The sequence below is a fragment of the Eublepharis macularius genome, chromosome 3 (genome assembly GCF_028583425.1).
Source record: "Eublepharis macularius isolate TG4126 chromosome 3, MPM_Emac_v1.0, whole genome shotgun sequence".
Classification (NCBI taxonomy): Eukaryota; Metazoa; Chordata; class Lepidosauria; order Squamata; family Eublepharidae; genus Eublepharis; species Eublepharis macularius.
The window spans coordinates 71,750,007-71,763,032 of NC_072792.1; the positions used below are offsets into that span (position 1 = coordinate 71,750,007).

The window sequence follows — 13,026 nt, forward strand, 5'->3', positions numbered from 1 at the left end:
CTGGGCCCGGCGGCCGCCATCCTCACCCACCTCCCTTCCTTTGCGGGGATTCTGCCCCGCTCTCCTTTGGCCCAGTGGCCGGGCATATGGGGAGTGCTGCCAGTGAGTGGCCAGACCCCCCGCCCCCTCAGGGGAGGTGGCTCGGTGCCGCCTCTCTGGGCCTGCTGGGCCCAGCAGCTGCTGCCAGCAGACACCTTCCTTCCTGGCGGGGAATACTGCCCTGCTCCCCTCTCGCCAGCCACTCGAAGCCCAACTGGGGCCAGTGAAGGGGGTCCCCACAGGGAGGGGGTGGCCGCCATCGAAACCCACCTCTCCCAAATGGTGGCCGCCCTCTCTCCAGCCACTCGAACCCCAACCAGCATATCCTTCCTTTGCCAACGCCGCCACGTTTGGTGAAGTGGGTTTCGTCGGCGACCGACCGTCCTGCTCCCGCGAGCGCAAGGGCCCCTCTGAGGGTCAATCCCCAAAGTCTGGTGACAAGGAGGACAGTGGCCCAGGTCAGCTTGCTTGATAGCAAGCAAGCTGACACACCACGTCACTGAAATGGGACTCGTTGTCCACTGCCCAAAGAGGCTCCTTCTGAACAGGGTAGCATGAGTTTCCTTCCCTCAAGGTGTGGAAGACATCCTTTTCCTCCCTCGCGTGCCTTCCATTCCAGCAAGGGGCCTTTGAATTGCTGCATGATCTCCTGTTGCGGAGTTGGCTTTCACTCAAGTACATCCATTCATTTCCCATCATGGAGAGTTGGTCTCCCCGCTCCTGGGGAGGGCATCTATTGTTGATGCAGCCCCATGTAGGTGGGTTTTGTGGGCAGCCACCTCTCCTGGACAGGAGCACAAGTCTCCCTCCTTCCCCCAAGGGCGGGTAAGGGTCAGTCAGAATGAGGAGGGGAAGTTGTTGTTTGTCTCTTTGGAAAAGTGATAATCAAGGAGTGTTACATGAGAACCTTTGGCGGGGAAAGTCGACTCAAGTGAAAATCTGTGGGAAAACCAAGGCTTTTCTGAATCGAACCGGTTCTCGAACCGGCCCCGGTCCGTTGAAAAGTTCATGGTCCGTGGTCCGTGAAAGCCCACGAACCCCGAACCGGCGGTCCGTGGGCAAATGCCGGAGTGTGCCCATCTCTACACAACACGCAGTCTCTCAAATAAAACAATAATGTTGAGCTAACTCAGCTAAGCACACTTTACCTAAGTCGTAGCAGATTCCTCAGAACATGAACAGAGTTACTTGAAGTACCAAGATAGTGGAGGGGCCCTTAACCCCTGGCCCACTGATCTTGGGCTCTCCAGATGTTCCAAAGTGGGAACAAAGAGAAGTTCAGAGTTGCTAGATATTTATGGACAACGGAGTGTGACCTAAGCCAAACTCCTTGGTGAGGTGGATTAGCAGATCTAACCAAACCCAAGCAATGCTTCATCTCTGATATAAGAGACTATTTCCATAAATCAGAGAATAATTACAAGATGGTCCTGCCATTTTAATGGCTCTGAACTAACATGACAAAAAGGGAATCTGGCCCATACCACTTGCCTTTGTCAAAGAAGGATTAAGTTTGCTATGTAGCGCTTGAGTAGAATGGAGCATAAAGCATTATTCTCATGTAAAGCCTATCGGTCCAAGAACCCTGGCGCTCTAGGTGGCACTCTTGAGCCATATTGAATCTTAGGGGTCTGTCACACCACTGCTTTAGGAGTTTATTTAGTTTAGTTAATGAGCTGGTAGCCTTTTTAGAAAACCAGATTTTAATAATACCTTTTGGAAAGTTTTATGTAACCTACTCTTCTTATATGGTTCCTGTATCTCTATGATCATGTTTGAAAGCAAACAAAGATGGAGGAAAAATAAATATATTTGTTATTTATGAGGGCTCTTGTAGGAGGGTTGGGGTGGGGGCTGTATCTAAATGAAATAAAATCCAGAAATACTAAACGTGCTAACAGGCTTTACTTTTTAAATGCGATTGGTTTTTTTTAAGGTTTTTATTTTAGCATGGTATGATATCATTCCAAATTGCAAGCATTTGATTTTTTTATATTTTTAACTGTGTACAATCTGGCTACATGTAAAATTTATATATAGTTTGGTATTCGGAGTTGCATAGGTAGATAAAATAACATCCACAGTTTAAATAGCATTCTTAAAGCAAGTAGGACTCAATGTAGCTGAACCAAAGCACTTCTAATCTCATTGAACTCAATAGGAAAGACTTAAGCTTATGCAGCATAAGATGGGGGAAGGTCAATTACCTTTCTGATCTCTTAACAGACTTGAAAAAGTCCATGGATTTGTGCAGTTCCTCCCTACTCTGCTTTCCAACATAAATCTTTTCATCCTTTCTCTTATTAGCACTAAGAATAGTACAATGTTATGCTTGTACTGATGCTAACCATGGTTGATGTTAACCAAGCTTAGCTTTTGTTCAGGGTTTGAAACCATATGGTTTTGAGAGGATTTGAGGGCTGCCACAAGTTCAGGGATATCAACCTACTGGTGGGGCCTGGAGTTCTTCTAGAATTACAAGTAATCTCCATTTTCCTGGAAGAAATGGTGGCTTTGGAGGGCAAACTTTGTCACCTCATCCCTGCTGAATTACTCCCCTCTCCAAACTCTGCCCTCCTTAGCCACTACCCCTAGATCTTCAGGAATTTCATAGCATTGCAAGGGATCTAAAGAGCCAAACCTTTGATGCTAGCTACATTCTTTTTATTTTTTCTGTGCCCCTTGCTCCCTACACCTTATTTAATGTTTGCAAATTTTGCTTTGGTTATTCAGTATGTGATTGAAATCACAACTTTTTGCTAAATGCATATCAGTAATATTTGCTTCCCTTCACAGTGTTCTTTTTTGTGTTTTTGTTTAGGTCTTGATGACTGCCTACAGCAGTATATCAAGAATTTTGAGAGAGAGAAGATTGGTGGGGACCAACTGCTACGTATTACTCACCAGGAACTGGAAGATCTGGGAGTTACTCGAATTGGTCATCAAGAACTTATTTTGGAAGCAGTTGACCTGCTCTGTGCTTTGGTAAGCTTCTTTGGGATTGATGGGGAAAAGTGGATGATATGTTTTAAAATAATAAAACACAGGAACTGCATAATCACACAAACTCTAACTGTATTGGTAAAAAGGAATTGCAATATAAGCATTAGAAAGGTAAGTATTTTAAACCAGACACCACATATACCTTAATTTAGTATTGTCCCAAATAGAAATAGTTATTCTTAGACTGAAAACTACTGTTTTGCTGAGACAGCTTATCTCAAACTGGGAATGACAATTTGCTTTACAAATTTTTTAATGACCATTCCCTTCTGCAAGCAAAATGTTTTCTCAAATAACTTAGCAGTGAATAGCTGACTAGGCAATAATACCCCCTTTGAATTGTCAGTCTGATTTAGCTATGTACTTCTACATATGATTTTAGTATATTAAAACATATAGATATGTGAGATGTCCAAAATATTTTTAACTAAAGGTGTGGTACAACTTAACTGAAGGTGTGGTGACTTAAATGATCTGGTCATCTTCAAACCAATCTTGCAAAATATTTCAGCGATCATAAATATCCATTCAACTTCAGATCATGGAAACTGGCCTGTGGCCTCTCTCAAGTCTCAGCTTTGATGGCATTTACACTCTCTATGAAGCCTCTGGGGGAAATCACTCAGGAATTTGAAGCTGGATGTTATATCATTAGTATAATTGCATCCAGTTCTATATTTGCCTTTGCAATCATCCAAGACTGGTCTAGATGCCAAACAGGTTTTCAGATGCCATGGTTAAATACAAATGGAAATTGGATTCTAGGCATGTAGGAGATGGTGGTGGTAGGTATTTCAGCTTTGTGTGGAGTGGTTACATCTGTCAGTTCACACTTGGAGCTTTGGCGTCCTGAACTCTGCTTGGTTCCTGGAAAAGCAGACAGACAAATGGCAGTAATGTTCAGGAGTGTCTTATACCACTGTTTGGCAGTAAAAGGACCTTAAGGCCATTGTCAGCTAGAATATTCTCCTGGTGACCAGATGATGACTCAAAATAGCACATTCTCTAGCAACATGACACTGACCCTTTTAAAAATAAAAAGAATCCAGTTTACAAGGCCAGTTAGCACTGATCAAACTCTTGTCAATTACTCAGCTCAAGAAACCTCCATTGCAGCGAATTCCAATGATGTGTTTGCATTTTCAAAAGCTGCAGGAAAGAACATGCAGTTGCCTTGAGAGGAACTAGCTTTTCTTAGAATTATTTCAGGGTAACGCAATATTGCTTATTCTGGTCTGATATAATCTATTGCATCACATGATTTTTGATTGAGACTTGTTCTAACAAATCCAGCTCAAATGAAAGGGTTGTGGGACAAGAGAGGACATATGGAAGTTCACATGCAAAATCCCTCTGTAGTTTTGGTAAAAATAAGTGCCTGTGTGGGGGAAAGAGTTTTTGCTTAGTTTTGGTTAGAGTCCATGAAGGTGAAGTAGTAATCAAAGGCTCTGATTTTATATGCTCTTCTTACATGCTTCTTTGATGTTATATCAAACCCAAATACTTTTCCCTTTTGGATTTTAATTTTTGTGTGAAAAAAATGCATAACATCTGGTCTTTTAAGCCTGTATTTTCTAATGTCTGAGGTTTTAAAATTCACGGATGACTTGTTAGTTAATTTTTTGTAACTTTCATGAATTTATTTGCATAACTGCTTTATCTTTATCATGCTGCTAATTATGCCGTAGGTCACTAGGCTCACGTATATACTGGCAAGGGGGCTCATAAACGTTTTCTTAGAGGACTTATTTTTTTATTCCCACATAGCAGCTGTGGGGAATGGCTGTGGGGAAGGAGAGCCCAAACAGGCTCAGAATGTTGCCATGGGGGATGGAGGGCTCTTGCCTCCTCCCAAGCCATTTTCATGCATGAAACCAGTGTAAGAGGAAGTTATTTCCCCATTTCTGCTGCTCCATGTGGAATATTCTGTGCATATGGAGCAGCAGAAATGGGGAGATATAACCCCCCCTCCTTCAGTGTGGTTTTCCCATGGGAAAATGGCTCTGGGGGAAGGCAGGAGCCCTATCTCTCCCCATAGTGGCATTCTGAACCTGTTTGGGCTCTCCCTTTTTAAAGAAGCCATTCCCCAAAGCTGCTGTGTGGCTGCAGGGAAAACAAATTGGTTCGATGGTATACTCGTAGAAAGGTAGTATTTAGTTTGGCTTTTATTGAAATATTGCTGCTTTCATTACATGCTACAAAACTTAAATATAAGAAGTTAGGTAACATGCAGATAATCTCCTAAAAATGTTGGGAAGAGTCCACTTATCTACAGAAACCCCAGTGAAATCTCAATGTAATCATTCTAAATGGTGGACTGGTGTTTCTTCTATGGGTTACAGGATCATTAGACCACTAACAATTTATGTTGGGAGGAGGAGTACAGAAGGATAAATAGATTTTACTTCCATGGGATAGATTAAAAGAAACAGTAGTGAAAGGAAAACAGCTGTTAGTATTTTACAAATGCTGGCATAATAGTTTAAACCGTTTTATAATAGGCCACTTCTGTAGTGCTTCTGATTCTTGTAAAATAGTTTACCCAATCTCTTACTGGGTCCCATTGAACAAATGACACCTCTACACATGAGAGAACACCTCTGCATCCAACACCTTGCCAGTTGATAACATTGCTTGTAAAAATCTCATGGCAAAATCTCATGTTGTGAGCTGAATAACCAACTGAGATAAATTATGGAAGGGACCATAATTAAATTTTCAGGGTAAGTGTAATACATGGTAGCAAATTAGCATCCAGTTTTATATCACTATTTTGGTTTATAGAAAGAAAGCTGATTGGCATTTTAAAGGTCTCCTTAACTGCCATTTTTTGCCTTAAAGTTTCTCCACAGCCCAATTTATTTCTCTCTTTTTGTCTTTCTTTCCCGGCTTTATTCTACACAACCCTGTTTTCCCCTCTCTTTTCCCCCCAGGCTCTCTCCCCCTCTCTTCTAGGCTTTTCTGCCTACCAGCATTTCCCACACTGTCTCTGACTTCCTAGCCTTTTCCACCATTTTCCACACACTCTTCGTCATCCTTGCCTGGTCTCTACTTTGCATCACTCACCACACTGTGTTCCTTTCCTACCTGCTGCTACATTCTGTGATTGCCTAGACTGAGGATCTAGTGCCTTGGTTGCTAGGCAACTCCACAGTCGTTTCAGGATATCTCAGAGCAGAACCACAAGTGACAAAAGGCACAGATTGGACACTTGTCTGCTTCCCTCAAGTTTTGATGGGAAATGTAGGCATCCTGGTCTTGCAGCTTGGCTCTCTGACTGCTGTCCAATGGACTTTTCAACTGTCATTTGTCCAACATTCCGCCAAGCTGCCTACATTTCCCGTCAAAACTTGAGGGAAGCAGACAAGTGTCCAATCTGTGCCTTTTGTCACTTGTGGTTCTGCTCTTAGTTGGCATTTTTGAAGGAAATTCCAACCTCCCCATTTCTTTTATATTTTGTATTTTTCCAAAAATCTAAGTAGCCTGCCAGGTCTGTAGGAACATCTCCCCCTCCCCCCATCTGTACATTCCCACATTATCTTCTTTTATAGATTTGCATTTTTTGCTGTGTTCATATCTAGATGTATTAATTATAGCTTGACTACTACATGGAAATGCTATCTTAGGTCTTGTGAAAATATCCTGCCATCCTAAACAAGTCTCTTCAGAATCCTGTTTAGAACAAAACACCTTGTGAGGAGGGTGGGGCTGATCGTTCTCCAGAGAACTGTGACTAGCCCAAGGTCACCCAGCTGGCTTCAAGTGGGGAATTAAACCCGGCTCTCCAGATTAGAGTCCCATGCTCTTAACCACTACACCAAGCTGGCTCTCTAGTGATGTAGCTCAACGTATGATCTACTTCTGTTGGTTACTATTAATTTGAGACTATGGTTTTAGTAGGTGATATGGGAGCTTCTTCTGTAGAGTCTGATCTGTGATAGTTGTTTCTGTTGCTGCTGTATTCACTAAGTGATGGATGCGTATACGTAAACTTCTCTGGAGGTGAGCACTGCACCAGTTACAGACCAATACTTTCATGTGTTCCTTTACCCTGTTGTATTTCTGAATATACAACAGCTGTTGAATGGTTTTATAGATTTTTTTAGTATATGCAAAGATGCTTAAGAGTTTACATTTAAATCATGCAACTCCCTGGGGATACAGAACAGAAGAGGAAGGGAAAGGCTGCATAGGCTCAGGAGTGAGCACTAAAGTAGACAAGACATCAAAAATCTGTGATTGTATCTTCTGTCACTTTAAAATTTTTCAATATTTGCACATCTGCTTCTAGAAGGTTCTTAATCATCATCTGTGTCAGTTTCCCCAACCATCCCAACTTTCTAATTTACTTGACAGGGAAATGTACATGTACCTCTCAAATTCTAATAATAATATATAAAAATAATATTTGATTTATATACTGCCCTTCAGGACAATTTAACACTCAGAGCAGTTTACAAAGTATCCCCACAACAATCACCCTGTGAGGTGGGTGGGACTGAGAGAGCTCCTAGAAGCTGTGACTAACCCAAGATCACCCACCTAGCTTCAAGTGGAGGAATGGGGAATCAAACCTAGTTCTCCAGATTAGAGCCCCATTGCTCTTAGCCACTACACCAAACTGGCACTACACCAAACTGGAACTTTTTCTTCTGGGTGCAAGAAGTGCAGAATGTACACAAGTTATTGAGCAATAGGCTGAATTTTTACCAGTTTAAAAATCAAAGTACTCTTCAGATCTATTATTCTATTTTTAAAGCTGGGATAGGCTACATTCAGGGTGAGAATGAGCCTCTAAGGTCCTTGGGCTCCTATATTCTTGGGGTGTATGTTGTGTGTGTAGATTAAAGACCTCCTGATTTGATAAAGCGGCAGTTTGTTGTGATGCCTTAATCAGATAAAACAAACTTTGATTTGTTCCTTACTTACAAACTGGGATTCAAAATCAAAGTTAAACAACATGATTAAAGACTTCAGAGATTTGTTCTTGTATGAACTGTAGCCTGGGCCTGTGGCTGGATCTGAATCCAGCGACTGTTTATTAGATCAAAATAAAATTTGTATTTAGAAACAAGTCTATGCTCCTCCTGATCCAGTTTAGAAGTTTATATTCTGCTTCTAGCATAAAAGCAGTAGTAGCATCACTCAGCTAATTGCTTCTGTGAATGTTATATATTATTGGTGCTGCCTTAGTACCATTCCATCCTATTGCCTTGCTTCAGAGATCTGTATAATAACCTATTGTGCTTTGTTCCAAATATTCCTATTCTTTGTATGTGAATGCTACACATATGTCATGTTGCTCAAAACCATTCTTGTAGTCTTTTATGCATTAGCTTGTTAACATTATACCTATAAAAACTCAAGTTACTATTCTGATTTTAACAACAGTTCCATGATTGCTTGAAAACTAAGTAAAATGCTCATATTATGGACAATGTGATGTCAGTTCTCCTTTCCTTTATGGCTTCTGTTGACAGCTTGCCATTTGTTGGCCTCAGGCTAGGGAGTCAGGTGGGTTAGTCTGTACCCAAATGCTCTTTCTCATTCCTTGCACCCATGTTCCTTCAGGCAAGGTCCAGTTCTTTTCATTGGCCGTCCCTCCCAGCTTTTCAAACCCAGCTTGACATTCTGTGCCTTGTCCTACATTTTCACAGGATCTTAGGTCAGGTCTCCTATAAGACTGCTCTCAGTTCTCCCCCTAAAAATCTTTCCAAGAACCTGGTCCAGATTGGGCAATCTATGCTTCCCTTGTTATTGAGTGGGCTCTTTCCCCCTCCCTCCCTTCCAATTGCTATGCAGTTGAGCATCTTTTGGGGATTTAAAGGGCCATGCTGCAGTAATCCCAGCCAGCTCAAAGCCCTGCACGCTGAGATGCAGCCCAGCATCTGGCTGCAAACTGAAGGGCTGCTCCAGTGGTTACACCTTACCATGAGCCCCACCCATGGCTGTTCAGCTGGGTACTGGGTTGGTAACCTGAGGGCTGGATTGCCATTGTGATTGCCTAACCCTCTCTTTACCTGACCATCACCTGGTCAAGTTTTGGGTGAGTCTTTAAAAGGCACCCAAACAGGTGCTATTCCCTCCCCTTCTAGAGCAGCCAGGTGAAGCGGTGGTGCCATTCTGATACATTTGTATATGAATCTTGGTCAAATATCATTGAATTATGGTTTAGCTTCTGTGTAGGTATATTTTGGAAATAAAATTTGCAATATTCTTTTTAAAGTAAGTGTAATCCAGCATTCACTGCCAAGAATTGTTAATTGTTAATTAAATTGTTAATTTTTGGTTTTGGTACTTTCTGGAAAACTAATTAGAAAATTAATTTTGTTTTGTTTTTATGTACAGAACTATGGACTAGAAACGGAAAACCTAAAAACGCTTTCTCACAAGCTAAATGCATCTGCCAAAAATCTTCAGAACTTTATCACAGGAAGGAGGAGGAGCGGTCATTATGATGGTAGGACCAGCAGAAAATTACCAAATGACTTCCTTACCTCAGTGGTGGATCTGATTGGAGCTGCAAAAAGCCTCTTGGCTTGGCTGGACAGGTAAATTTTTTCAGACATTTCTCTGGGGAACAGTTTAGTCATGAAAATTGATACATTTGTATGCATGCACTCAAGCAAGCATAAAAGCCTTGTTTGACACTTGTTCATGAATATGTTAGATGGAAGATAAATTAATCTGCTTTTTTGAAATGAAATGTCATAATATTGCTCTGTAACTCACGGTGGACAAAGGCAGCCAAATATCCTAATGGTTTAGAAAGTGTTTGCATATGCATTCTCTAAAAATTAATGTCTCTGAAAGCAGTGAAAGCCTGCTCAAATGAGTTCATCACACTTTATTATTATTTAATTATTTATGTCATTTATATTCGGCCTTTCTCACTGAGAATTAAAGCAGATTACACTGTGAGATTAGTACAGTCAGTATCAATATATATGTATATGAAATGCTCTCCAGTGGAGTTCATAAAGACTTCAACACAACTTTCTTCTTCCAACCTAGAATTATCTTTAGACCTCTGTGTCATATTACCAAAATATTTGCTTGCACTTATTCTGAATTGGATGCCATGTTGGCTGAAAAGTTTGTACAAAGCCAACTTGGAGTTGGCTTTTTGTAGTTGCTTGAAAGGATTTTAGTTGATTTTACCTAAGGATGCCAACAAAGGACTTGGATAGGTTGGTTCCAGTGCTTGCCTTCTTGATCCCTGCTCATGCTGGTTAGAGGCAGGGCTTTTTTTCAGCTGGAATGCGGTGGAACGGAGTTCCAGAAGCTCTTGAAAACGGTCACATGGCTGGTGGCCCCGCCTCCTGATCTCCAGACAGAGGAGAGTTTAGATCGCCCTCCACGCCGCTGGAGTGGCGCGGAGGGTGATCTAAACTCCCCTCTGTCTGGAGATCAGGTGGTGGGGCCACTAGCCATGTGACCATTTTCACCGAGGGTGATTTAAACTTTTAAAAACTCCCCCCTCATTCCAGCTGACCCAAAGTGATGTCATTGGTCCTGGGAGCGTGCGCGCATTTTACACACGCGCATGTGGTACCAGGGGCACCACTTCCCGCCAAGAGTTGTCCCCTGTGTTGACAACCCACTGAGTTCCACCACCTCTTTTTCTAGAAAAAAAGTCCTGGTTAGAGGTAACCAGATATGGGACTTTGCTAGAATTGGGGAACTGTCCTAAGAAGATCTACCGAGAAGTTTATTTAATTCAATTTATATTCCGCCCTCCCCACATCAGCTAACCATATCCAAAGTGGGTGGGTAGGGGGGCATGTTTTCCTCTAGTCGGCCGTTGGGGAGGCCCAACCAGCATCAATGATATGCCTGGCGGAACAACTCTGTCTTGCAGGCCTGGCAGAAGGATAACAAATCCGGCCAGGCCCTAATCTCTTTAGACAGAGCATTCCACCAGGTTGGAGCCAGGACAGAAAAGGCCCTGGCCCTGGTCGATGCTAGGCGGGCCTCCCTGGGGCCAGGGACCATTAACAGCTGTTTGTCGCTGGATCAAAGCGTCATCTGGGGCTCATATAGGGGGATACGGGCCCACAGATGTCCCAGTCCACATAGGGCTTTATAGGTTAATACCAAAACCTTGATTCTGGTCCGGTACTCCACCGGTAACCAATGCAGCTGAAACAATACTGGTGTTATGTGTGCATTAGAAGGCACTCCGGTGATGGCACACTCCGCCGCATTTTGGACCAGTTGTAACTGCTGGATCAAGTTCAAGGGAAGCCCTGCATAGAGCGCGTTACAGTAGTCTAACCTAGAGGTGACCATTGCCTGGACCACTGTAGTTAAGTCACAGGTTGAAAGATATGGGGCGAGCTGTCTGGTCTGTTGGAGATGGAATAATGATGACCTGGCAACCGCCATGAGCCAAGCCCTCCATTTTCAAGGAGGCATCCAGAATCACCCCCAGGCTCCTAACTCTCGGAGCCAGTATAAGTACCGCCCCATCGAGTGTAGGAAGCCTGGGCCCCAAATCCATACTCCCGTGACTCAAGTACAGGATCTCCATCTTTGAGGGGTTTAACTTCAGCCGACTCTGCCTCGACCATCCAGCCACAGCTTCAAAAGCATGCTCCAGGACATCTGGGGCCGATCCAGGCCGGTCGTTGGGCAAGGGGGTGCATATAGATGTTGAACAATAATGGGGAGAGTATTGCCTTCTGTGGCACACCACACACTAGTGGATAGCGGAATGACAACTTCTCCCCTAGCGCCACCCTCTGTCCCCAACCATGGAGAAAGGAGACAAGCCACTGTAATGCCGTCCCTTGAATTCCCACATTGGCGAGGTGGTGGGTCAGAATATCATGATCAACCATATCGAACGCTGCTGAAAGATCTGGTAAAATCAGCAGCGCCATTCCACCTTGATCCAGGTGTCTGTGAAGATCGTCCGTGAGGGCGACCAGCAGTGTCTCGTTCCCATGGCCCGGGTGGAAGCCGGACTAGAAGGGATCCAGGGCTGAGGTCTCCTTCAGGAAACTCTGCAGCTGTTTCTCTGCCACCCGCTCAATCACTTTACCCAGAAATGGGAGGTTTGAGAGTGGGCGGTAACTGAGCAGGTCGGCAGGATCCAGTGATGGTTTCTTTAACAGGGGCCTCACCACAGCCTCCTTTAGTGACCTGGGAAAAACCCCAGAGCTCAAGGACGTGTTGATAATAGCCTCCAAGGAATCCCATAGCCCATCATTGGCTTTCACCAGCCACAATGGACACGGGTCCAGGAGGCAAGTGGTAGGCCTCACCACCTGCTGGATCCTGTCCACCTCCTCCCCAGAGAGAGGGCTGAAATGATCGAATACTGACCCCGAAGACGACCAAGGGGGCCTCTAGTTCACATACCGTGTCAACTGTGGCCGGAAGATTGTGGCGGAGAGACAGGACTTTATCAGCAAAAGCCTCACAGCTAATGGCCGAATTCAAACTTTGATGGTCTCCACCCGATAAGAAGACCAATGAACGTACCACATTAAACAATGTAGCTGGGCATGAGCTAGCTGATGCAATGGAAGCTGCGTAGAATTCCTTCTTCACAGCTTTCACCACCACCTCATTGGATTTCATAAGCAACCTATAAGATGTTCTTGACTCTTTGTCTCAAGATCACCGCCACACGCGCTCAAGTCATCTTAGCTCCCGCTTCCTCTGCCGAAGCTCCTCTGTATACCAGGGAACTCGGCGACTGCGGGGCAAAGAGGACAATGGGGTGCGATTTTGTTGTTCCAAAACTTCAGCTAGTTAGAGCAGGTCACATGTCTGAAGGATTTGATACTTAGATTGCTTTATGGAGTCTGCCAATTACCTTTGGGAAGGAGAACAGTGGTGAGTTCCAGCCATACTTGACGGCTCATCTCAGGGAAATTTCATTCCCAGTTTAACAACCTGGGAGACCTTTGCAATCCATCCTCAATGTCTGTAATCAACTCCTAGCTTTGAACATAACCCAAAAAGTGCTGAGTG

The 13,026-nt window shown here is 43.7% G+C and overlaps 1 protein-coding gene across 4 annotated transcripts in view; it reads left to right on the top strand.

Annotated features, from left to right (window-relative positions):
- CNKSR2 (connector enhancer of kinase suppressor of Ras 2) overlaps positions 1-13,026 on the top strand; it is a 281,178-nt gene that overhangs the window by 39,548 nt on the left and 228,604 nt on the right. For all 4 annotated transcript variants that reach the window (XM_054973601.1, XM_054973600.1, XM_054973602.1 and 1 more), the window contains exons 2-3: positions 2,861-3,024; positions 9,391-9,593. In XM_054973601.1, the coding sequence (XP_054829576.1) occupies positions 2,861-3,024; positions 9,391-9,593 (367 nt within the window). The remainder of the gene's footprint in view (positions 1-2,860; positions 3,025-9,390; positions 9,594-13,026) is intronic.